The following is a 24,497-nucleotide window of genomic DNA, read 5'->3' on the forward strand; positions in this document are numbered from 1 at the left end:
CACAGAGCCATCCTCAGCACCTGGGCCAACTTTGCCCCAATGGAGCCTTGACTGTAGGAGGGGAAGAGAGAGACAGAGAGGAAGGAGAGGAGGAGGGGTGGAGAAGCAGATGGGCGCTTCTCCTGTGTGCCCTGGCCGGGAATCAAACCCAGAACTCCTGCATGCCAGGCCGACGCTCTACCACTGAGCCAAACGGCCAGGGCCTGGTTGTTATAAGTTTTTAAACATCCAATGAGCATGTGTAAAGTGGTAACTCTAGCAAACAACATTAAATACAAACTCTATGTTTATTGCTTGATAAATGGCACAGGGTTAGAGAGTACTGAAGCAACGTTCAGAATTCTGCAAAACTAAACACAATTCATAGAGGACTTGGGATCAGCAGGTGCGGTGCTCATCTCCACACAGCTCAGATGGTCGTTATAAACTAGGATCAAGATCAAGGGTTCAGCAGCACAAGCCAGACACACTGAGACCTCTGTGCTGAAGCACACTACCATCCTCACTCTTCCTACGGTCTGAGACTTCTCTGTCTCAATTTTTCTGGAGCCTCAAAATATGACTTATCACTGCCTCTTTTGTATCTCCATCTTGTCTCTCTATTCAAGCACACCTGAAGCTACTTTGTGCCAAAGCAGAGAGATCCCTAACACATGCCACGTGTCTCCGCCTCCTGCAACCACTGTGAAATTGCTCAGATCTAATTATTCTTACTTTTTTAAAAAATTTATTTACTTTAGAGAGAAGAAAGAGAGATAGAAAGAATGACAGAGAGAAAGAGAGAGAGAAGGGGGAGGAGCAGGAAGCATCAACTCCTCTTTGTGCCTTTACTGGGCAAGCCCATGGTTTTCGAACCGGTGACCTCAGCTTTCCAGGTCGACACTTTATCCACTGTGCCACCACAGGTCAGGCCTGATTATTCTTACGATGTACACAGTTTCTTTAACTCCATCCAGCCCTCTGGTGCCTCATCCATTCCTATTTCCTGCCACTGTCCCTCCAGATACCCTCGTACAGATGCCCTCGGCCCTTCCCGGCGGGACAGCGAACACGCAAACACACGCCGGCAGACACAGGCAGAGCGGTGAACGGGGACAGAGGACAGGAGGGTGCTCCGGCAGGCGGAGGCCGAGAAACGGGGTCCTGGGGGCGGCGGCCGGGGACGCAGAACCAGGGCGGGGGGCCAGCGCGGCCTCCTGGGGCTGCCCCGCGGGGCGAGGGGTGACGAGGGAGAAGAGCCCGAAGCCACTTGCCGAGCGGGAACAGGACAGGGTGCGGGCAGGGACAGCCGGAACCGGCGACTGGGACCGGAACCGGAAGTGACCGGAAGCGGCCGCAGAGGGATTGGCTCGGGATTCTCGGGCTCCACGGGCGCGTGCTGGCTGATGACGCCCGGAAAGAGCCCTGGGCCCCGGGTGTGAAGGACGCCACCGGGAGGAGGCCGCGAAGAGTGTGCCAACCCCGGAGAGCGGAGCTCACTCACCGAACTCGGAGCCTCACTCTGGGACAGCGCCTTCCGCGTCCACAGGAAATGTGGCCAGTGGAAGGGGCCTCAGCCAGGACGACGCGCGCCGTGACGACGCGGGCGGCGGGGTGGGCGTGGCCTGAGGAAGCGCGCGGACCCAGCGGCGAGGAGCGCCAGGGCGGGGCGGTGGGGGCGTGTCCTCTGGGCGGGGCCGGCCGGTGGGGCGTGTCTCCGCCCCGCCCCGCTCCCGGTGGCCCCTCCTTCCACCCGGCGGAGACCCGCCTCCGGGCCGGTTGGAGCGTCTGTGCGCCCAGGGCCACCGAGCTGCTCCCTCGTGACTTCAAGTTAAACGTTTCAGACAGTTTAAAGTAAGCGCTTAGAGCTGTGAAGCCAATTACAGGGCGTGCGGACAAGCTGCTGCGGTCTGGGAGCGCGGCGGGGACGCGGGTCCCAGTGGAACCCCAAGCGGGCGCGGCTCCTGCATATTAGGGGCCATTTAATTCGGCCCAGACGGAGCGGTCTGTGCTGGAGGGAGGGAGCCACGTCCAAGCATGAGGTCGCTGCAGAGCGTGACCCGCGTCTCATTCCCGCGTCCCAAGCGAGGCAGACAGCCTGTGCACATTTGACTTGTTCTTTGACACTTACAGAGGCGACCTGTGAATTCAAGACCTTTGGGAGGAATCCAGAAGCGTGGATGCTGTAAATGAAAAAGGGGAAACGTGCTGAACCTGACAAGCTCCTGGAGGCCTGCCCAGTGGCCTTACAGACTCAGAGACCTAAAGTAAACACACAGGATAGTCTGAAATTAAAACTTTCTAACTAAAAGCAGTTCATGGTGGGAGTCCATGTCCTAGGTCTAGTGAAAGTCCACGCTTACCACAGTTGAGCCTGTCGTCTTTTTGCATGTACAATAAGGTACCTGATAACGTACCCTTTAAATGTAAGAATAATCTTTTCTTACCCACTCTAGGCACAGCCATCCCGCCACAGCAGAAACTACAAATCCCCTCATTGTTATTATGTTAATTATTAATTTATCTATCTTAAGCTTGCCTATGTAAAAGCAGTTTGAGTATATACTGATAGATATGTGTATTCCAAACTGCCCTCTTGATGTTCTGCTTCTCTGTCAGACCTCACCCTTACTGCACTATCGCCCCTGAGACAAAGGAATTCCAAAAAGCTGACAAGCCGCCCCAAGGAGGGACTCTGGACATACCAGGACTTTTGACTCAACATCCACATGCTCGAAGCCCCCCAAGAAGGAGCATTTCGGACATACCAGGACTTTTGCCTCAGTATCCCCTCAGGCTCTCCCAAACACTATATAACTCGCCCCTAGTCTGTAACCAGAGCTCTTCTCCCCGGGAGAAGTGCCCAGCACTTCCTTTCTTCCTTTCAATAAAGCCTGTTACTCTGGTCTTTCGGACTCCCATAGATTCCAACATATACATTTTTACTTTGTATCTAATCCCAAAGATTTTCCTGCTTGGCTTTCTCCTGCCTCCCTAATCTATCGCCCCTGGATTTCATTTAACCCCTATCTGCCCCTTTGATTCTGATGTATAAAATAAGTGGTAAAACCGCCATTTTCCGGAGCATTTTCTCAATCCTTTGAGACATTGCTCCTAGCAACTGTCAACGATTTGGTTTAAATAAAATCATAATTCTTACAGGTTTGGACGTTTTTTACACTGACTCAGTGGTTGGGTTGGGATCTGTAGATCTGCGTCTGACCGCAGGATCCAGGTCTCCACCCACCCCTATACTGTGAAAACACACAGGGGACACGATGTCACCCCACCTGCAGCCACTCCGCCCAGATCCGGGTTACCTACTCTAAGATATACCCGCGCACAGGTTGGGGAGAAGGAAAGCCCTTGGCGCATGCCTGGCCGTGGGGTTGGTAACACGATCACGCGGAGCGCCCTGGCCAATCCGCGCAGTTGGGGACGGGGGTTCTCCGCAGCGACTTCCGGCAATAAACCCGGACGTGCTGCTGCAGTTAGGTGGGGACATCGCGGTGATCCGCGCTCCAGGTGGGGACGGGGACAGAGGGAGCGCAGGTAGGGACAGGATGCGGCAGCCCCAGGTGCGCTTTTCTTCTGGGGATGGGGCCGTGGGGCGTAGCAGCTGGGGACCCCTGCATGTGTTCCGTCCCCCTTCCGCGACCCGCCCTCCCGCCGCAGGTTCCCACCGACGGCGCCCCGGTCTCTTGTCGCCGGGTCAGGTCTAGCCCGTGTCCGGCCCGCCCCTCCGCGCGCGGTCCTGCGGCTGACAGTCCAGATCTGCGTCCCCCGCACAGGGAGCTCGGTTCTGACCCTCCGCCCTGGGCCCGTCGTCCCCGGGCTGTGCAAGCTCCTTTGAAAACTTGGGGTTGTGGAACGTCCTTTCTTTGGGGAGCCTACTTTCCTCCAGACCTTTCCCGTTCCACCCAACATAAAAAACACATTTTCCTTCATTCTTTCATGTCCTATCGCTCCCCGTTTCTCTTTGCGCCATCCATTCCCACGAGGCGTCTGCGACTCTCCCCGGCCTCCTAGCCGCAAACCCGCTTCTGAGGCTCAGCCTCATTCGCCTTTTTCCTGAAGTTGTCTCTGGATCCCATTCTTGCACTTCCACAAGCTGTACTCACGTTTGACCTTAAATTACTTGAAAATCTTGTGAGAAAAACGAAGCTCTAAGAAAGGTCAAATGTTTATCCAATTGAGGACCAGCCACTCTTTCTTAGAACAAGGAAAATAATTTTCTCAAAATTTTTGATGAAAAATAACAAATAAGGGGGTGGGCAGACTCGTTTACCACTTTATTCGCTGACAGTGCCTTACTGTTATTGTCTTAGTAACCTTTGTACTTGTTTGCTTATACTGTGTCTATACTGCTAGCTCTTGTTCAGTTTTATTGTTTAATAACTGCTGTAAACTCTATTACTGGTTGGGCAGACTCGTTTACCACTTTATTCGCTGACAGTGCCTTACTGTTATTGTCTTAGTAACCTTTGTACTTGTTTGCTTATACTGTGTCTATACTGCTAGCTCTTGTTCAGTTTTATTGTTTAATAACTGCTGTAAACTCTATTACTGGTTGGGCAGACTCGTTTACCACTTTATTCGCTGACAGTGCCTTACTGTTATTGTCTTAGTAACCTTTGTACTTGTTTGCTTATACTGTATGTATACTGCTAGCTCTTGTTCAGTTTTATTGTTTAATAACTGCTGTAAACTGGATTACTGGTTGGGATCCATTACTGGTTGGGAGTCCGAAAGAGACCAGAGTAACAGGCTTTATTGAAAGGAAGAAAGGAACCCTGCTGGGCACTTCTCCTGGGACAAGAGCACCGGTTACAGACTAGGGGCGAATTATATAGTGTTTGGGAGAGCCTGAGGGGATACTGAGGCAAAAGTCCTGGTATGTCCGGAATGCTCCTCCTTGGGGGCTTGCCAGCTTCTTGGAATTTCTCTGTCTTGGGGGCAAAGTCCAGTAAGGGTGAGCTTTGACGGATAAGTGGAACATCAAGAGGGCAGTTTGGAATTCACGTATTTATCATTTCTCAACTCTGTGGTTCCATATAAAAGAAAGGCAGTTATTAACTTTATAATATACAGTGAGGGGTGACGAGGAGAAAGAGGAGAAAAAATTGGAAAATTATTGCTTCTTCTGGAGAGAACTCAAGAAAAGAACCTTGCCAAGCCAAGTCCCCCATCCAGTTAAGGAGGTCTTCAATTTCCGTGCTGTAAGGTCTGAACCAGGTAATCTCTCCAAAAACCTGAGTGAGGAAGTAAAACAAAATTGCAAGGTAATAATTGTTAATTGCTTGCTGTGAGTGCTAATTGAACAGGGTGTCATGGTGATACATGATCTCCTAGATGAGCCTCATGAGACGTGCTGGTCTTGGTTCTCTCGAATGGGAGGACATGTGGAGATTTTTAGAGACAGGGAACCTGTTGGTGTAATTTTTAGAAGGACTGAGTATGTGTGATTTAAAAGGAAGGGGGTTTGGAGAACATTCAGGAGAGAACTTCTCGGGCTGAGGGGTGGCTTCTTCCTGCTGTCATCCCTACCTATTTGATATTTCCCTCGTGAAGTTCTCCTTGGGGTATTGGGGGATAAGAGTGTAGGAGCATTTGATTGTAGGAAATCCTAGAGATTTCTCTCATCTGGGCCTGTACGAACTTGATAAAGAAGGGGGCAAGTATTTGGAGATCAGGAATGCAGAGATAAGGAGGGTTGTATAGCGGGGGGGGGGGGGTGTGTGTGTGTGTGAAAGTTCTTCCATGGTAAAGGTAGAGATATTCTTTCCTGACAGCCCTGGAGAGAGCAGTTAGCTTGAGCTAAAATAAATGTTTTGTTTTGTTTTTTTTCTTTCTTTCTTTTAATTATTTTTCTGAAGCTGGAAACGGGGAGAGACAGTCAGACAGACTCCCGCATGTGCCTGACCAGGATCCACCCGGCACGCCCACCAGGGGCGAGGCTCTGCCCCTCCGGGGCATCGCTCTGCCGCGACCAGAGCCACTCTAGCGCCTGGGACAGAGGCCAAGGAGCCATCCCCAGCGCCCGTGCCATTTTTGCTCCAATGGAGCCTTGGCTGCGGGAGGGGAAGAGAGAGACAGAGAGGAAGGAGAGGGTGGGGGTGGAGAAGCAAATGGGCGCTTCTCCTATGTGCCCTGGCCAGGAATCGAACCCGGGTCCCCCGCACGCCAGGCCGACGCTCTACCGCTGAGCCAACGGGCCAGGGCCTAAAATAAATGTTTAATGTCCATTTGTAGGCTCTTCTTCAGCCAAGAAGACCCAGCAATCTTGTCCCCTTACTATGTGAAGAGTAAAAAGGTTGAAAAGCATTAAGAGGTGAATGCTATTCATTCTCCTAGTTCTTGAGGGATATGGGAGAGCTTTAGGGTTAGGGAACCTGTAGGGGTTGAAAGATAAGATTTAGGTTGTTTGCTGATATAGGACTTCAGATTTTTCTGTTTTTTCAGGATTCAGGGTTGGTGTGTAGGGTTAGGTAGATTTTTCCAATTTTCTGATTGGTGAAGGTCTGCATGTGGTTCTATAAGAAACTAGTGAACAAACGTAAGAGGCAGGGTCCAAAAGTTAGAAAAATAAATAGGAGAGTGAGTGGCCCAATGAAAGGCAATAGTCAAGACACCCAGTTTGTGTGAAACCACTGATTCCATGTATACAAATTTGCTAGGATTCAGAGAGAGAGAGTAGGAATAAGACAGGGCAGTGGCCAATCCCCCTGCCCCTAGACCTACTTTTGTAGAGATTCCTAAAGCAACAAGAAGAGGGATTACCTGTACAGCTCATTTGGTCCTTAGATTGACTGGTAGTGTACTAGGAATTGGAAGAGGCTCATCATGGGGTGGGATTAGGTTGATACGTGGGGTGAGATAGACTAGGGTACAGGTTTTTGTCCAATTAGTCAGGAGACACATATAGGTGTTGGTCCCCCACGAGTAGGAAACCCCTGATTGGGTGAGGCAGGCCGAGAGGTGAATAGAGAATAGAAGGACAAGGGGTCAGTTTTGTTTCTCTGTTTCTGAGCTCTAGATGGTCAGGGTGGAGGAAAGAGTCACCCTTAGCAGCAGTGGGAGTTGTCAGGATCAGGTGTGTGAACCTGTCCACGTGAAAGTCAGTCCTTGGGTGATGTACTGCTGGAAGTGCCTCTTGGACAGTGTTTGAACAGTTTGCTGAGTAACCTGTAAATCCTGCAAGTACTTAGGGAAAGGGTGGTTACATTTCTACACTTTGCAGTTAGAGTTTAAGTCCTAGTGACCACTGCTTCTAGCTGGAATTAGCAGCAGGCCCCAGCCTACAATAGTCATGGGGCATTGAGACAAGAGGAATGTATAGTATCAGTGGTAGATACTATACATTCAATAAAGCAACAGAATCAAACTGTCAATACCCACAGTAAAGATCTTTGAGGGATAAATAAAACTTAAATATTCAGGCAAGGCATAGTAGATTGCCCTTGTGTTTACAAGAAATGAGATTACTTTATCTGCTACTTGAAAGAAATACCTTAGGCTCGTGAACGATGTCCTTGGGCCTTCGGTGGCAATTCCGCAAGGTCAGGTCACAGGTAGCTGGAGCAGGGCTAGAAGGGACTGAACCCTCCCTCCATGGAGCAAGGGGGCAGCTTACCTTCTCATGACCCTCTTTCCACAGTACAGGTGTAGATTGCCCTTGTGTTTACAAGAAATGAGATTACTTTATCTGCTACTTGAAAGAAATACCTTAGGCTCGTGAACGATGTCCTTGGGCCTTCGGTGGCAATTCCCAGCCTGCTGGACAAGGTCAGGTCACAGGTAGCTGGAGCAGGGCTAGAAGGGACTGAACCCTCCCTCCATGGAGCAAGGGGGCAGCTTACCTTCTCGGGTCCCTCTTTCCACAGTACAGGTGTGTCCCTTGATGGGGCCGGGAAGCCTCGTAGATAATTTTAATTAACATAAACTTGTAAAACCCTAACCCTGGCTGAATAGATCTGTTGGTTAGAGCATCATCCTGATATGTCAATGTTGCAGGTTTGATCCTGGTCCGGGCACATACAGATCGATGTTTCTTTCTCTCTCTCTCTGTCTCTGTCACACTCACTCCTTCTCTTCTTCCCTTCCTCTCTCTCTAAACAATAAATAAATATTAATAAATCCTTATAAAACCCGAGAAATGCAGGTCTTTGGCAGGACAGGGATGGGTCATCATCATTCTAAAAGTTCAGTGATATTTACTGATTTGCAGTTAGATGCCTCAGATTGAGACTATTTTTGATAATTTGAGACCCAGGCCTTTCAAATTGCAATTTGTCTCCCCCCAGCCCATGGGTTTTTTGTTATTATTTATAACAAGTGTGCTTATGGAGTTATGCTTTTTTAGTTTATGATCTGTATGAGGTTATACTTTAAAGTAAAACTTTATTGTACTCCAAAGAGCATAACATGACAAATCTGTGGAATACACACATCTATAGTGAAACAAATATTTTCCTCTCTTGAAAATAAAAACCTTAGTCCTGGCTAGTTGGCTCAGTGGTAGAGCATCAGCCTGGTGTGTGGAAGTCCCAGGTTTGATTCCTAGTCAGAGCACACAGGAAAAGCACTCTTCTGCTTGCTTCCATCTCTCTGTCTCTCTTCCCCACTTGCAGCCATGACTCGACTGGAGTGAGTTGGCCCCCGGGTGTTAAGGATAGCTCCATGGCTTTCACCTCAGGTGCTAAGAAGAACTCGGTTGCTGAGCAACAGAGCAGTGCCCCAGATGGGCGAGCATACCCTCTAGTGGGCTTGCTGGGTGGATCCCCATCGGGGGCATGTGGGAGTTTGTCCCTGCTTCCCCTCCTCACTGAATTAAAAAGGGGGGGAATAGAAACCTTAGAAATGTGCTGTTTTTATTTCCATAGTCCATTTATCTGCACTTTGCTCCTTCCTACTCAGAGAAATACAAACTCTTAGCAGCTGAAAATTTGAAGCCAACCATAGTCATTTCTGAAGAGTTTTGAAAGTCAAAATGAGTTTTCTATACAGTTTTGGTAGTTGTAAAAATTGATTATCTTATTGGAAACACTACACTGTTTCTTTACAGTGGAAACTGTGTAAATTGGGTTTGCTTGTGAGGCCTGGATATGGGTGTATTAAGTGGTGAGTGCCCATAATGTCTGAGCAGCTAAGTATAGTGCTTGTGTGTCATAAAGTTTTAGAGTTATTTTGTTAACTGAGGTGTTGGCAAGAAGTTTCTTTTGCCTAATAAGTTATTCTTTCTACCTCTTTTCTCCCATTTGATCTATCCTACAGACCCTGGCAAGTAATTCTCAAAACAGCACTGCATATGTTGCTGCTACATAGCTCAAAAACTTTTTAAAAAAATTTGTAAATTTTAGCTTGACCAATCGGTGGTGCCGTGGATACAGCATCAGACTGGAACACAGAGGACACAGGTTCAAAACCCCGAGGTCACTGGGTTGAGCGTAGGCTCTTCAGCTTGAGCATGGGATCATAAATATGACCCCATGGTTACTGGCTTGAGCCCAAAGGTCGCTGGCTTTAAGCCCAAGGTTGCTGGCTTGAGCCCAATGTCGCTGACTTGAGCAAGGAGTCACTCGCTCTGCTGTACCCCACACCCCTGTCAAGGCGTATATGAGAAAGCAATCAATGAACAACTAAGGAGCCGCAATGAAGAATTGATGCTTCTCATCTCTCTCCTTTCCTGCCTGTCTGTCCCCATCTGTCCCCCTCTCTGTTTCTCCCTCTGTTTCTGTCACACACACACACAAAAAAATTATAGATTTTAGACAGAGAAAGGAAGAGGGACAGAGAGAGAAGCATTCATTTGTTTTTCCACTTAGTTGTGCATTCATGGTTGATTCTTGTATGTGCCCTGACTGGGTATCTAACCCTGGCACATTGGGACAATGTTCTAACCTACTGAGCTACCTGGCCAGGGCCAAACATTGAAATATTAAGAACTTCCTTTTTAAAAAAGAATGAATAAATGTTCTAAGTGAAAAGAAACTTGCTAATTACACATATATTTTTAACATAAATCAATTGTTTTTTATAGGAGAACTATGCCGTTTTTGGGTCAGGACTGGAGATCCCCTGGATGGAGCTGGATTAAAACAGAAGACGGCTGGAAAAGATGTGAATCCTTGAATGAGGAACTTGAAAGAGAGAATAACCAGCGTAACATCAATCACAACATGTAGGTTACAGCTAAGCACAGCCATGTCATTTAAAAGCCTGCTTAACATTTATGGTTTTATCTATTTTTCAAGTCACTGCAAAGCTCTGTAACTTGTGATCTGGCTAACATCTGCCCACACTCAAGGCTGGTATGTTAAAGAACTTATTTAGCTACGGCTGAGCCCAGTATATTGCCCAGTCCCTACGCACAGATGCTGCTTTTGTTACTGAGCTACTGCTCGCCGCCTGATGCTCACAGAAGCCAATACTATGGCACTAGCTTTTGAAAAGCTGTATTGGCTTCACAATAGCACCAGCTTTTGAAAAAAGGAAAGGCTTTTATTGTGATGTCAACCAACAAGGAGACAGGGCAAATTTTAAAGGGTCACAGGGAGCAGTTCTAAGGGGTGACAGCACAGTGTATAGATTATCGACCTGGGACTCTAAGGCCCCAGGTTTGAAACCCTGAGTTTGCCGGCTTGAGTGTGGGCTCATCCGGCTTGAGTGCAGATTGAGGGTAGAATCATCAACATGATTCTAAGATGGCTGACTGGAGCTCAAGGTTGCTGGCTTGAGCAAAGGGTCATTGGCTCAGCTTCAGCCCCTCCCCCATCAAGGCATGTATGAGAGGCAATCAGTGAACAACTAAAGTGATGCAACTATAAGTTGATGCTTCCCATCTCTCTCCCTTCTTGTCTGTCTCTCAGAAAAAAAGGAGGGGTGCACAGTGAACCGGCTGGTATGTGGAAGTGCTGGCTGGGCACCTTCAGTTGGAGTGTTATGGATTCACTATTTGTGGTGCTGTATGGTAAAAGGGCTTGGGGCCCAGATCTTCCTGAACAGCAGATCCTTCGCTCCCGAGAGGGTTCTGAGGTTCAGGTGTTGTGTCCTGGTCCTTCGGTTCTGTGTGAGGACGAGGCATTGGCTCCCCATGCAGCTGGAGGCCAAGCTTCTCTCTTGCGCTCCCTGTGGCTGCAGAGTGGCAGTTGTGGTCTGTTGTCTCTCAAAGCAACTCAGCATCTCCTTAGAAGTAGGACAGCACCAGTTTGAGCTGGTTCTGCAGTTATACTGCCTTTTTTATATTATTATTATTATTATTATTATTATTACGTGAGAGGTGGGCAGGCAGACACAGACTCCCACATGTCCCCTGACCAGGATCCACCCGGCAAGCCCTCTAAGGGGCGATGCTCTGCCCATCGGGACCCCTTGCTCCATTGCAACCAGAGCTATTTTTTAGCACCTGAGGCAAGGTTATGGAGCCATCCTCAGTGCCCAGAGCCAACTTGCTCAAACTGTTTGAGCCATGGCTGTGGGAGGGAAAGAGAAAGAAAGAGGGGAGAGAGAGAGAGAGAAGAGGGAGGAGTGGAGAAGCAGGTGGTCGCTTCTCCTGTGTGCCCTGACCAGGAATCGAACCAGGACTTCCACATGCTGGGCTTATGCTCTAACACTGAGCCAACCAGCCAGGGCACACTTTCTTTTTATTTAAAACATTTAATCCTTACAATAATCTGAGAGAGAGGTATTATGATTATTAACCCCACATGATAGGTGAGGAACCAGAGGAAATTAACAGCGATAGTTTGGGCAGTGTATTTCCGAGACCCATAATAATAGGGACTTACGTGAGACGAATGTATTTCTCTTTCTTGAGAGCCCGCCTTTGCTCAGGGACGGAGTGACAGTCCGTCTAGTTGCTTTGGGAGTGCAGCTGCATCTGCACAGCCCACGGAGCAGTGTCAGCCTCCCGTCTGCGTTCAGGTGGGCAGGGTAGAGGGGGAGGCTCCATGGGGTCACATCACGTATACCTCATGAGCTTAGGCTAGAGCACCAGCTGCAAGGGAGGCTGGGGGTTGTCCTTTCTCTCCTGCGCAGTCCTGTGTCTACATGGAGGCCAGAGGCAGCCTGGTGGCCACGGTGTGATAACTGGTGGTCTCTCTCACAAATGGCATCTGCACATTTAGAGGATTGAGAAGGTCTCCAGGCCTCTTCCTCTGAAGCGTCAAGGGTCTAGTCATTGATTTTACTGTATATTTTTATTTGACATCTGCATAATTACTATGTGTTATGGATAGACCACCCATTTTCTTTTAACATATTTAGTAGTCTTAGACTAGAGACTGGTTTTAACAGTATTTTGAGCAGAAATCTAATTTTAAATTTCAGATTATAGTAAAGATAACATTTAATATTTGTTGAATTTATATTGCTCTGCTATTCTGAATTTTAATACTGACAGCTGTAAAACTCATATACGGTTAGTAGTTACATGTTGCTAGTATTAGATATTTAATACGCAGTATGCATTTTCTTTAAATGTTTGGTAGCGTTCACTTGGAAAGCCGCCTGTCCCTGGACTTCCGTTTGCTGGGCAGCTAGTCATCAGTCTGTTCAGACTCCGTGCTCATGGTTCAGTGTTGGTGGGTTGTGTGTTCCTGGAACTCAGTTCTTTGTTCTCAGCTGTCTGGTTTGTTTATGTTTAACTTTTCCTAGTAGTTTCTTTTTTTTTTTTTTTTTTTTTTTTTTTTTTTTTTTTTTTTTTTTTCCATTTTTCTGAAGCTGGAAACAGGGAGAGACAGTCAGACAGACTCCCGCATGCGCCCGACCGGGATCCACCCGGCACGCCCACCAGGGGCGACGCTCTGCCCACCAGGGGGCGATGCTCTGCCCACCCTGGGCGTCGCCATGATGCGACCAGAGCCACTCTAGCGCCTGGGGCAGAGGCCACAGAGCCATCCCCAGCGCCCGGGCCATCTTTGCTCCAATGGAGCCTTGGCTGCGGGAGGGGACGAGAGAGACAGAGAGGAAAGCGCGGCGGAGGGGTGGAGAAGCAAATGGGCGCTTCTCCTGTGTGCCCTGGCCGGGAATCGAACCCGGGTCCTCCGCACGCTAGGCCGACGCTCTACCGCTGAGCCAACCGGCCAGGGCTCCTAGTAGTTTCTTATGATCCTTTCTCTTTTCGGTGGTATGAGTTGTGACGTCTCTGCTTTCTTTTCTGAAATTATTTCAGTTTTCTTTCTTTTCTTGGTGAGTCTAACTAAATGCTTGTCAATTTTGTTTTATGTTTTATTAAAAAACCAGCTGTTAATTTTATTGAATTTATCTTTTCTTTTTCTTTGGGGGGGGTCTCCATTTCATTTATTTTTGCTCTGATAGTTATTTAGGTTTTTACTACTAACTCTGGGCTTTGTTCTTTTTCTAGTTCCTTGAGGTGTAAAGTCAGGTTGCCTGTTTGAAGCCTTTCTTGTTTCTTTATTAGGCATTCATCGCTGTGAACCATCTTCATAGCACTATTTTGCTACCTCCCATAAGTGTTGGTGTGTTTACGTTTGTCTCAAGGAACTTTTAGTATTTCTCTTTTGATCTTTCTTTTTCACACATTGGTTGTTCAGTTGCATGCATAATTTCCACATATTTGTGATCTTCCCAGTTTTATTCTTATAACTGGTTTATAGTTCGTGCCATCGCGATCAGAAAAGGTGTTTGATCTTGTGTTTTTTACTTTTTTTTTTTTTTTTTAGCGAGACAGAGAATAACAGTGGGAGAGAGAGAGAGAGAGAGAGAGAGGACAGACAGGAAGGGAGAGAGATAAGAAGCATCAACTTGTAGTTGCGGCACCTTAGTTGTTCATTGATTGCTTTCTCATATGTGCCTTGATGGGGGCGGGGGGCTACAGTGGAGCAAGTGACCCCTTGCTCAAGCTGGCGACCTCGGGGTTTTGAACCTGGATCCTCCATGTCCCAGGTTGACACTTTATCCACTGCACCACCACCTTAGGCAATATTATTTTGATATTTCTATTTTTTTTTAAGTGAGAGGAGGGGAAATAGTAAGACACACTCTCTCATGCACCCCAACCAGGGTCCACCTGGCAACCCCCATCTGTGGCCGATGCTCAAATCAACCGAGATATCCTCAGTGCTTGAGGCTGATGCTCGAACTAATTGATCCACTGGCTATGGGAAGGGAAGAGAGAGAGAAGTAGGTGAAGGAAAGGAAGAGAAGCAGATAGTCACTTCTTATGTGTGCTCTGACCAGGGATTGAACCCAGGACGTACACACGCTGAGCTGACGCTCTAACAACTGAGCCAGCTGGCCAGGGCTTGATCTTTTATTTTTAAAGACTTGTCTTGTGGGCCTGACTAGGCAGTGGTGCAGTGGATAGAGCTTCGGACTGGGACATGGAGGACCCAGGTTCTAAACCCCGAGGTTACTGGCTTGAGCACAGGCTCCTCTGGCTTGAACACGGGCTCACCAGCTTGAGTGAGGGGTCACTGGCTTGAGTGTGGGATCATAAACATGACCCCATGGTCACTGGCTTTAGCCCAAAGGTTGCTGGCTTGGCCCAAGGTCGCTGGCTTGAGCAAGGGGTCACTCGGTCTGCTATAGCACCCCAGTTAAGGCACATATGAGAAAGCAGTCACTGAACAACTAAGGAGCTGCCACAAAGAATTGATGCTTCTCATCTCTCTCCCTTCCTGTCTGTCCCTATCTGTCTCTCTCTCTCTCTCTCTCTCTCTCTCTGTCTGTCTCTGTCTCTGTCAAAAAAAAAAGACTCATCTTATGGCCTAATGTGTGATCTATCCTGGAACACATCACATGTGCACTTGAGAATGTGTATTCTCTTGCTTTTGGATAATAAATTCTGTATATGTCTGTTAAGTCCATCTGGTCTAACATGTCACTTAAGGCCAACATTTGTGCAACATTGGATCAGGAATGTGGCAAATCATTAGTCAGTATCAGGTATCATATTGTCATATTAACATTTTTCCAGAGTGTTTCTAGTTTTGTTTATAATCTGCCTGTTTAAATAAAGCATTTTGAAGTCTGAAACTACCTTGATTGAGCATATGAAAACCCTTGAGACATTCTAAAACATGTGAAGCACTTCCTGATATAATGTTCACAAAATAAGCAAGATAAATTTTAGGTTTCTCAAAACAAAAAGAATATATTAGACATTAGCCATGTAATGTCAAACTGTGATACATTAAAAATTAACTGCTTGCATTCAGAATTTAAACTGATTTTTATTTTGATCTCCTGAATTGTGAAACATTTATTATCATTTTAAAAATGTAAAGCCAAATGAGGATCTCCCTGTAAAGATATTTTAATAAAATGTATTTTTATTTCAGCATTTTAAATAGTGAAGATAAAGAAATATTCACTAATGAAGAAAATGGATATACATCCAAGAAAAGGAAAAAGGACCATTTTAGAAATGACAGCAATACTCAATGTAAGGTCATTTTCATTTAATAACTTCATTATATTTCACTTGCTATGTAGGCATACTGAATCACTTTGACAGTCTTGTTAGGAAAGTGACACAAAGCTGTAATAACAGTACTTGTCTAGTGCTGCCCACAGATCTCTTGATGACATTTTTTGCAACTCAACCATTTTCTTAGTAAGATTTACATAAACAAAACAAGAGATAGCAAAACCCACTAAAAAGCCCGTGCATCTGACTGACAATAGTGGTCGTAATTAGTCCCCCGCCCTGCAGTGAGCCCAAACCTAAGGTGTCTTGACTTTGGACCTTTGTGCAGGAGGCACTGCCGTTCAGAACCGACACAGACACAGTCAGAGCGGGGTCAGCTGGGTAGGAGTGTGGGGCTGGAGGCAGTGACTCACCTGGGCGAGGCCCACTCTGCCCTGTGGCTTCCCCTGTGCTGTGAACAATGCTTCCGTGTACTCACCTGTACAGAAAGAAGGCAGGTCCTGTGGGGAACAGCTATCATGATCCTTGGGGCTTTGAATTACATGAAAAGACTTATTTAAATCAAATACAACATAAAGGGAACGACAGAAGAACTTTTTATTAATATATTTATTAATCGTACTCTTATAAATAATGATTTATGTTTTCATTATTACCACAGTCATTAGTAACACTAATTTCCTTCTTAGTTACTAGAGTTGTTACTGTCTTAAATAATTTCTTATGTAGAGATATGTTTCAGCATCATGTTAGGAAGCAAAGCAATTCTTTTTACATTTAATGAAGTAAAATCATTAAATGTAATTATTTTACATTACAATATCATTCTATCTATACATCAGATAATTTTGTTAACAGGTGCAACTATTTGAAGTTCCTGAAATTCTTCATTTTGAAATGATTCCCCAAATTTTAAAAAGAAAGTTTATTTTTATTCTAGGTTTTTATCGTGAAAAATGGATCTATGTACATAAAGAAAGCACAAGAGAAGTAAGTATTCTATAATAAATAAGCATATATTTTGTGTTGTTTATGTTGAATGTGTAATTTCACACAAGTTATTTGTTTTGCAACATCAAATCTGTGGTTCACATTCTAACAGATGAAGACACATGAGGCTCTTTGAAACAGTAACTCGTGTGTGTGTATATGTGCACATGTGTATGTGGTCGGTGCGGGGTACAAACCTGAATCCACAGAACAAGCATGGCCCCTAGAGAGAGTGGCATTTCCTCTCCACCTCTCACGACAGCTGCTCGTGCTGAGCCTGTGGTGCTCGTGGCTCTACTGTGTTGGCATGGTGAGAACCTTTGTTAAACCTTCATCTAATATGTTGACTAGCTAATACGACATTCATAATCAACTGTGAATCTGCACAGAGCAGTTTGAACCTTTCCCCTCCTTTCCTTCACCAACACGGAAAAGGTTTTTATGAGCCGTAGAACAGTCTGCTCACTTCAACCAGGCATCTTTCCTTTTTCCCTGCTTAGTATCTGGGGAAGCTTACTTGCCTGTGCAGTCTGAGAAACTCGGCATTTGCAACCTCATTTTGTAGCAACTGGGGAATATAATTTAATAAATTAAATGTTGAAGAAGGGTGAATAATGGGTGTTCTCAAGCCAGCCCAGCTTCCTGAAGCCTAAGGATTAGATTCTGAGACAACACTTATTTGACCTGTGGGTGATGGCTGACATTAAGAGGGTGTGAGGCAGCTCACCCTTGGCCTGCAGTCTGACGCACAGTCAGGAATGGCCGAGTCTCACCTTGTTTGAGCTATTTCATTTGGTCCGTGTTACCACACTGACTACAACTTAGGCCAGCCCCAGCAGCAGGGTGGAATTAGCAGGGAGTCTGGGAGTCCCTGTGGGTCCCAGGAGCAGAGTGTACCCAGACTCAGGGAGGGAGCAGGCGGAAACTGAGAGCTGGCACTTCTCTGCTAGCTGTTCCTGCCTTTGCTACAGGCCCTCTGTCTTTTCTCCTGGGATACCTGCCTGTCCACATGGCTGATGATGGCCAATGGCTGCTGGCACTTTCCAGGCTGCCCCCTGTGTGGTCCCAGTGCCCCAGGAGGTGGGCGTGGTCATGGCTCAGACCTGCTATTTGCTGTTCTCTCTATGAGACAGAGTTGATCCCCTACTAAGCAGAGGCTGGTGTGAGGGGGTGGTGACCAGGCGAGAAGTCTGCTATCCCAGAACTAGAACTTGTTCACTGAGAAGACATTAAAGTAGGAATGCCAGCTATGATTGATTTCAGATTCTATGTAATTAACCTTTGCCACCTCTCCCCAAAAGCCCCCAGAAAATACTTTGTACATAGTAGGTATTCAGTTAAAATATGTATTGGATGTTTTAAGTACATGCATTTTGTCAGTTTGTGCCCCATGAGGATTGTTGTTGGGACCTGGGCACAGACCACACATTTGTCCCTCTCCTGCAGCTTTGTCTGAACCTGAGGTGTGTGTCTCTCCTTTAAACCCTCTTCTGCGCACCTGTTGTTTTATATGATTATTTCCGTTTATCTGTCCCTACGACTCGGAATTGAAAATCTCTTTCTAGACTTTTGTATTTCAAATACTTTGAGTTTAAAGTGAAGCCTGAAACCGAATGTGCAAACCAATCGATACAAACCAATTAGAATATGGGGTCCATCGTTCAAGAAAAGCCTCTGCCTTCACTCTGTGCGATGGGCAGACTTGAAGACCTGCGGGCAACACTCCCAGCATGGGTACTGCTGGCTGGCACCCTCACAGCAGCGGGCACTCTAGTTATGTGTTTGTGGTTGTGCAGCCTAGAACATCCCACGTTTTCTGTGATTTTAGGGTTAGTTTGCCCTCCCACCGAGTGTGTCCCAACAGTAGAAATCAGCGAGCTACTTAGTAAATGTCTGTGTCAGTTTTTCAACAGTGGTGTGAAATGTTAAAGTGTGCTGTCCCGATGGTGGGAGTGATTCTACTCTCATGTAAATATGGACTACATCATAATAAAACCAAATCTCCTTTGCCGAGAGTTAAGAAACATTTTGCACAGACTCACCTTAGCAGCCAGTTCACTTTGACCTGGCGGCCTGTTCGCCGCGTGCTGACTGGTGCCTGTTTTCCAGCGGCACGGCTACTGCACGCTGGGGGAGGCGTTCACCCGCCTGGACTTCTCGAGTGCCGTGCAGGACGTCCGCAGGTTCAGCTACGTGGTCAGAGTGAGTACTTCTCTGGGAGGTGCTTTTGGCAACTGTGCGAAGACGCACAGACTTGCTGTGTAAGCACAGGAGTGGGGTCAGGAGAAGGTGGGTTTGGTGTTGCTCAGTGGACCCTCTCTGGGATCGGGGTGGGGATCCGCCGTCTCCCACGCCGTCTTTAGGCGATTTTTCTGAACCCCACGTGCAGTGTTTGGAACCTGCACACATGGCACACTGTCCAAGGTGACGGGAAGCAAACGTTTCTCTGTGGGCTTACTTAGTTGTCACCTGTGTTTCCCCGGGCAGTGTGCGTGACGAGTTCAGGCTCCTTTGTCCACTCCTGAGCTCTGCACAGGCGCACACGCGGGTCTCCACCACGGGACAGAGACCTGACTCAGTGGTCAGAGCTGTCACGAACTGTGGAACGGGGAGGTGCGTGCCCACAGGGGTCTGTTCCACGATGACTGTTTCTCCATATCTCATCATTGGATCACACTCAGTTACTGTACAGCATGGTCCTGCCCTGTCCACCCAGCGGGGTTCATTCTTGAGGGCTGGGTTGGGGGAGGGGAGTCTGGGTCCTTCTGGAGAAGGAGCCGGATGCTCAGCTGCTGAGGGAGGGCCTGTGGCTGCCAGGAGTCACTGATCCTGTCACCTGAGCCACCGGGGGATTTCCTGTCTTACCTGGGTGCCCCATTGTTACTGAGGACCCTGCCTTCAGGCATCTTTTAAAATGGAAATGCCTCCTTTAGCCTTATTTTAGACAGTAATACCTGTGAAATCATAGGTTTTCTGTGCCAATTGTTTACTAATACATTATAATTAAAGAACTATAAAATTCCATGTATTAGCCCTGGCTGGGTAGCTCAGTTAGAGTGTTTTCCCACTATGCCAAGGTTGCAGGTTCCATCCCCAGTCGGGGCACATGTAAGAATCAACCAGGCCCTGGCTGGTTGGCTCAGTGGATAGAGTATTGGCCCAACATGCAGACGTCCCAGGTTTAATTCCCGGTCAGTGCACACATGCGAAATGATCATTTGCTTCTCTTCCCCTTTTTCTCTCTCTTCCTCTCCCATAGCCAGTGGCTCTGTTAATCTGAGCGTCATTCTCAGGCACTGAGGATAGCTTGGTTGATTAGAGCATTGGCTCCAGATGGGGTTGCTGGGTGGATCCTGGTCGTGTGCATGTAGGAATCTATTTCCCCTCCTCTCACTGAAAAAAAAAGATTCAACCAATAAACGCATAAATAGGTTGGACAACAAATCAGTGTTTCTCTCTGTCTCTCCCTCCCTTCCTCTGTCTCTCTGAAAATTAAGTTTAAAAAAATAAAGAATTTAAAAGCCCTTAAATTGTGTCTGGGGACCCAGGGAACCGATCTCCTAGCTTCAGCAGTGCCTGGTTCCCCGAAGCTGTGTCCCTCCCCCAGGCCCATCCCTCCTGAGCTCTGAGGCGCCCCTGCAGCTTCCCTTCCACCTCACCGCCCTGTTCCTCTAGCGCCTTCACAAGACCCCTGAGTACTTCCAACCCTGACTGCTGCCTTCCGCCTCCTGTAAGAACCAAAGACCTAGAGAAACCCTCAGGCTGCTTGCCCATGAGATGCCACGTGCTCTGAGGCCCCGCCCTCTTGCCCCCCCCTGCCCCCCCTCCCACCTTCCCCTGCTCGCTGCCTGTCTGTGGATTGGGTTGGGACATACCTCCGCCCTCTGCTGGCTGCTGCTCCCTGGAGGGAGACCCTTCCCTCTCCTCTGGGCTGTCCCGGCCTCAGTGCTGCAGACACAGGCAAGGCTGTGCGTGCTGGTTTCCAGACCCCACCCTGCAGGTTCTCCCACAGCTCCGCAGCAGGGGGGGGGGCTGTCCTGTCTCCTGACGATTGTCCATAGGCTGTGGCAGGAAAGGAGAAGCATTTTTATGAAATGCCTGCCAGAGGTTCCTCTTGCTCCCAGTGGCCTTCAGTAATACTTTCCTGAGAACTTACATGAAAAAAATTTATTTTTTAATTAACATTTTATATAAAGTACTCTTGTTCAATTAAAACTATCTACTTTAAACGGAGACTAAACAACTACACATAGTTCTGAATAAAAATTAAAATTAATTTATTTATTTTTACAATGACAGAGAGAGAGACAGATAGGGACAGACAGACAGGAATGGAGATGAGAAGCATCAATCATCAGTTTTTCGTTGCGACACCTTAGTTGTTCATTGATTGCTCCCTCATATGTGCCTTGACCATGGGCCTTCAGCAGACCGAGGAACCTCTTGCTTGAGGTGAGCCTTGCTCAAACCAGATGAGCCCGCGCTCAAGCTGGCAACCTCAGGTCTCGAACCTGGTTTCGCCGCATCTCAGTCCGATGCTCTATCCACTGCGCCACCGCCTGGTCAGGCAGTTCTGAATAAAAATTAGTATTTGAGTTTAGTGTTTGTTCAATTATAAATTGTTTCAGTTGGCAAAAATAAGTCCTTTGGAATACAAGTTTAGCCTTCATTCTCCTAAACCTTGATAGCGATGGAAGTTTGATGTCTCTAAAATATATCTAAATTAAAGTGTCTGTTCCACAATCCTTTCTATAAAATGATAAGCCCCTTTTCATATTGTCTGTTAAAAATATTTGAAACATTTTCATATATAGGTTACTTTAGTCATTTTTCCAAATTTCAGTGTGATTTTTGGAAAATACATGTTGTTTTTCCAAGCTGCATTCGCTACACTTCTTAAAGGAGAACAGAAAACTAGTGTGAAGTGCCCTGTTCTCACAGCAGCTGCCTGGGCTCCTGACACAGTTCCCAGACCTGTGTGTGATCAGGGCCACCCTGTCTGTGCAGCTGAGAAGTCCTTAAACGTCACGCACGTGGGTCCATCTGGACGGCACATGTGTCCACCTGGCTATGCCGTTGTCTGGGAAGCGTGAGCCCAGCTGACACATGTTAAGCACCTGCCCGCCACCTGCACCACTGGGCAGTGCTGGTTTGTCTCGTTGAGACTTCTTAATAGAGGTCATGTATGTTAGTTTCAGAATAACTGGGTGTTGGTGACATCACCGTTGCGATAAGGTGCTGGAAGCATCTATCTTTAATTCAAAAACCACTAACTTATAATTGATTGTGAAAATGGTCCTGGCCGGTTACTAAAGAGCCTTTACCATAATTTATTGAGCTGTTAAATTTACTAACTTTCAGAAAATTAGTAAAAACTGACATCTTTTCATTCACTAGTAATTTTTCTCTCATTAACTGAGTATTCACAATTATTATTTTATAATGTGCCCTAAGAAATTGCCTATTGAACAAAACACGACAAGTGGGGACACTATGTAACCCTGATCCTGGCTGGTAGACACATCCTGTGTTTGGTCCAGTCCCGTTATAATAACTAAGAGAGGCAACTGCACTTTTGGTCAGTTTTATGTCCTTTCTTTCATTAAGATAAATCAAAGAAACTTGGTAGAATTTTGAAAATTTTAATTAAGGAAATTAACCAAAGACTTGGAATTGTTAGCACACCTGTAGTTACTTCACCACAAAACAGGAGCTCCGTAGCGTCCTGAGCTGGAGTTTTAAAAGGCCTCTGAGATAGACTTGTAGCTCAGTGTGGTGTTTGGGGACAGAGTAAATGGTCAGTGTCTTTGTTTCTTGTCCAGCGATGGCCATTCTGTTGTTGGACACAGGAAGGCAGCATGTTCTTGCCGACGCTGCGGCCCTGTGCCATCGTGAGCAGTCAGGTCCTGTGCACCGTCCACTGTCTTTACAAACGCACATTCTAAGGAAATCTTCCAAATCAAATTGCCCAGGAAAACCTGTCATGTTTGTCAGTGCAACCTCATTGACTTGTCCCCAGTGCAGAAGAGACAGAGTCTTAGGAGGAGGGTCATAAGGTAGTGGGGCCAACTCCAGCTCAGTGCACGGGGACAGCTCAGCATTGCTTCCGGGACACTGCCCACCTTCCCTCCACCCCAGACACCTGCTTCTGACAGAGACCTTCCTGACCACACGGTAGGAAAACAGCATCTCCCAGTCCTCGCCTGCTGGCTGACCATGTGTGTGCTGGTTTGGACGTTTGTTCACCCGCAGAGCAGGGATGCGGTCAGCTCTGTTCACTGCGGTGTCCCAACGCCAAAACCACACAGTTGTCCGGGTGGGATGAGTCGCCCGTAAACCCAAAGCATCCTGCCTCCTAGCCCTCGTCCTCGCTTGTCTCCTCTGCCCCACGGGAGGCCGAGCGCTGCCTCTCACCTGGCCACCACCTGTGTCCCCCAGAGACTCGCCTGTCTCGGGCCCTTTAGCTCCAGAGGTTTGTTTCCAGTAGCACTTGCTTTGGGGACGGACTCCTCCCTGTTTCCCAAGTACTTCATGGCTCCTTTAAACAGCAAAGCCCTGAAAACAATGGAAAGATGCGGGTGACATTTGAAGATTTTGAAACCTTTTCCTAGTTTCTGCAGAGGACTGTAACATCAGCAGTTCACAGTGAGGAGCACCGTGGGGTGCACAGCGAGGAGCCAGCAGCCAACACGCGCTAAGAATGGCCTGCGTGGAGGCGGCAGGTGGGGCTGCAGGTGCACCCGGGAAGCCTGCTGTGCCTCTCATTTAGTGATGTGAATGCCCCAAAAAATAAGATGAAGGAGCAAAGTGAGACACAGCAGTGTGGGGCCTGCTTATAGGAGGAAATGCTCGAGCTAACTGCACAGCTTCCCCTTGGCAGAATAAAGGTGACATGTTTAGGGTTAGAAGGGAAATGAGAGGCTCAGCTGAGGGACAGGCAGACTGAGAAGAGCCCGCACATTTCCAGCTGGGGTCTCAGAGGAAGCAGAGTGGGACTGGCACAGAGTTAGGGGTCAGACCCCACCCAGCAGGCCTTCTTGCAGAACAGGCTGGAGTGGAGTGTGCACTTTGAGAGCGTGCAGGGCGCTGACCAGGACAGTCAGAGTTGCGTCCTCGGAAAGCACAGAGCGCTCAGGGTGGAGTGGCAGAGGTGCCTCTTGCAGAGGAGGAGGAGGAGAGCCGCGCCCTCCTGCGGGCCAGTCGTCCCTGCTGGCCACGTTGCTGTGGTTTGTGCTTGCATGTGACACAGACTGATGCTGACTTAGCTCTCTCCCTCTTTCCTTCAAGCTACTGCAACTCATTGCAAAATCCCAGCTAACTTCATTGAGTGGTGTGGCACAAAAGAATTACTTCAGCGTTTTGGATAAAATCGTTCAAAAGGGTAAGAGGGTGATGGATACCTTTATTCGTTTGAATATTGAAATTTAATACGAGGAGAGGGTTTTTCTTTCCTTTCCCCCAGTGTGTGTACTGTCACAGCAGCGACATTACTAATGTGACAGGGTCAACAAAGTCCTACAAGGTCAGTCCCACCAGGTCCTTCTGCTCAGTGGCTGCTGCTGACTTCTTTACAGTTGCTTTTGAATACAAAGGAATATGTTATATCATAATAGGAAACATTATATTATAACCCTGTAACAAGAAGATAACATGGCCACTGGTCCCATGGAGGTCAGCCGTGTATCCCAGGCGGGGCTGCAGTGTCAGGTTGACCTGCGGCTTCTTCATCATTTAAAGCTTATGTTGATTAGTTAGTGGCTGATAAACAGCATTAGGGGTTTCTACATATGTATGAGTTTATGACTCTGCACAGCCATTTTTAAGCACTCAGTTCTCTATATGATAAATATGTATAAAGAAAACAGAGTGACAGTTTAAAGTCAAAATTATTGACCAAAAATGCACTGTCAGGAAACATTGTTTTCCTCCCCCCTCCAAAGTGAGAAGTGGGGGAGGCAGACAGACAGACTCCCGCATGCGCTCAACTGGATCCACCCGGCATGCCCACCAGGGGGCGATGTTCTGCCCATCTGGGGCGTCGCTCTGTTGCGACTGGAGCCATTCTAGCGCCTGAGGTGGAGGCCATGGAGCCGTCCTCAGCTCCTGGGCCAACTTTGCTCCAATGGAGCCTTGGCTG

The 24,497-nt window shown here is 47.5% G+C and overlaps 1 protein-coding gene and 1 long non-coding RNA gene across 11 annotated transcripts in view; both read left to right on the plus strand.

The window, feature by feature from the left end:
- The first annotated feature begins 1,348 nt into the window (after nucleotides 1-1,348).
- LOC136309160 (uncharacterized) lies at nucleotides 1,349-3,138 on the plus strand. Of its 2 annotated transcripts, XR_010726242.1 has the most exons (3): nucleotides 1,349-1,833; nucleotides 2,113-2,246; nucleotides 2,599-3,138. It is a non-coding gene; the product is annotated as an uncharacterized lncRNA (long non-coding RNA). The 2 variants fall into 2 exon arrangements; XR_010726241.1 differs by having other exon boundaries at nucleotides 1,349-2,246.
- Nucleotides 3,139-3,363: 225 nt separating this feature from the next.
- The window catches only part of FBXO25 (F-box protein 25), a 33,227-nt gene continuing 12,093 nt past the window's right edge, over nucleotides 3,364-24,497 (plus strand). Inside the window, exons 1-7 of one of the 9 annotated variants that reach the window (XM_066234534.1) lie at nucleotides 3,465-3,531; nucleotides 6,232-6,310; nucleotides 10,019-10,159; nucleotides 15,282-15,385; nucleotides 16,311-16,360; nucleotides 18,470-18,562; nucleotides 23,648-23,741. In XM_066234534.1, the coding sequence (XP_066090631.1) occupies nucleotides 10,026-10,159; nucleotides 15,282-15,385; nucleotides 16,311-16,360; nucleotides 18,470-18,562; nucleotides 23,648-23,741 (475 nt within the window). In that variant the 5' untranslated portion in view covers nucleotides 3,465-3,531; nucleotides 6,232-6,310; nucleotides 10,019-10,025. Of the gene's footprint in view, nucleotides 3,558-4,703; nucleotides 5,215-6,231; nucleotides 6,311-10,018; nucleotides 10,160-15,281; nucleotides 15,386-16,310; nucleotides 16,361-18,469; nucleotides 18,563-23,647; nucleotides 23,742-24,497 lie in introns of those variants that run through there. The other 8 variants (XM_066234533.1, XM_066234530.1, XM_066234528.1 and 5 more) reach the window with 8 other exon arrangements.

The sequence above is a fragment of the Saccopteryx bilineata genome, chromosome 6 (genome assembly GCF_036850765.1).
Source record: "Saccopteryx bilineata isolate mSacBil1 chromosome 6, mSacBil1_pri_phased_curated, whole genome shotgun sequence".
Lineage (NCBI taxonomy): Eukaryota > Metazoa > Chordata > Mammalia > Chiroptera > Emballonuridae > Saccopteryx > Saccopteryx bilineata.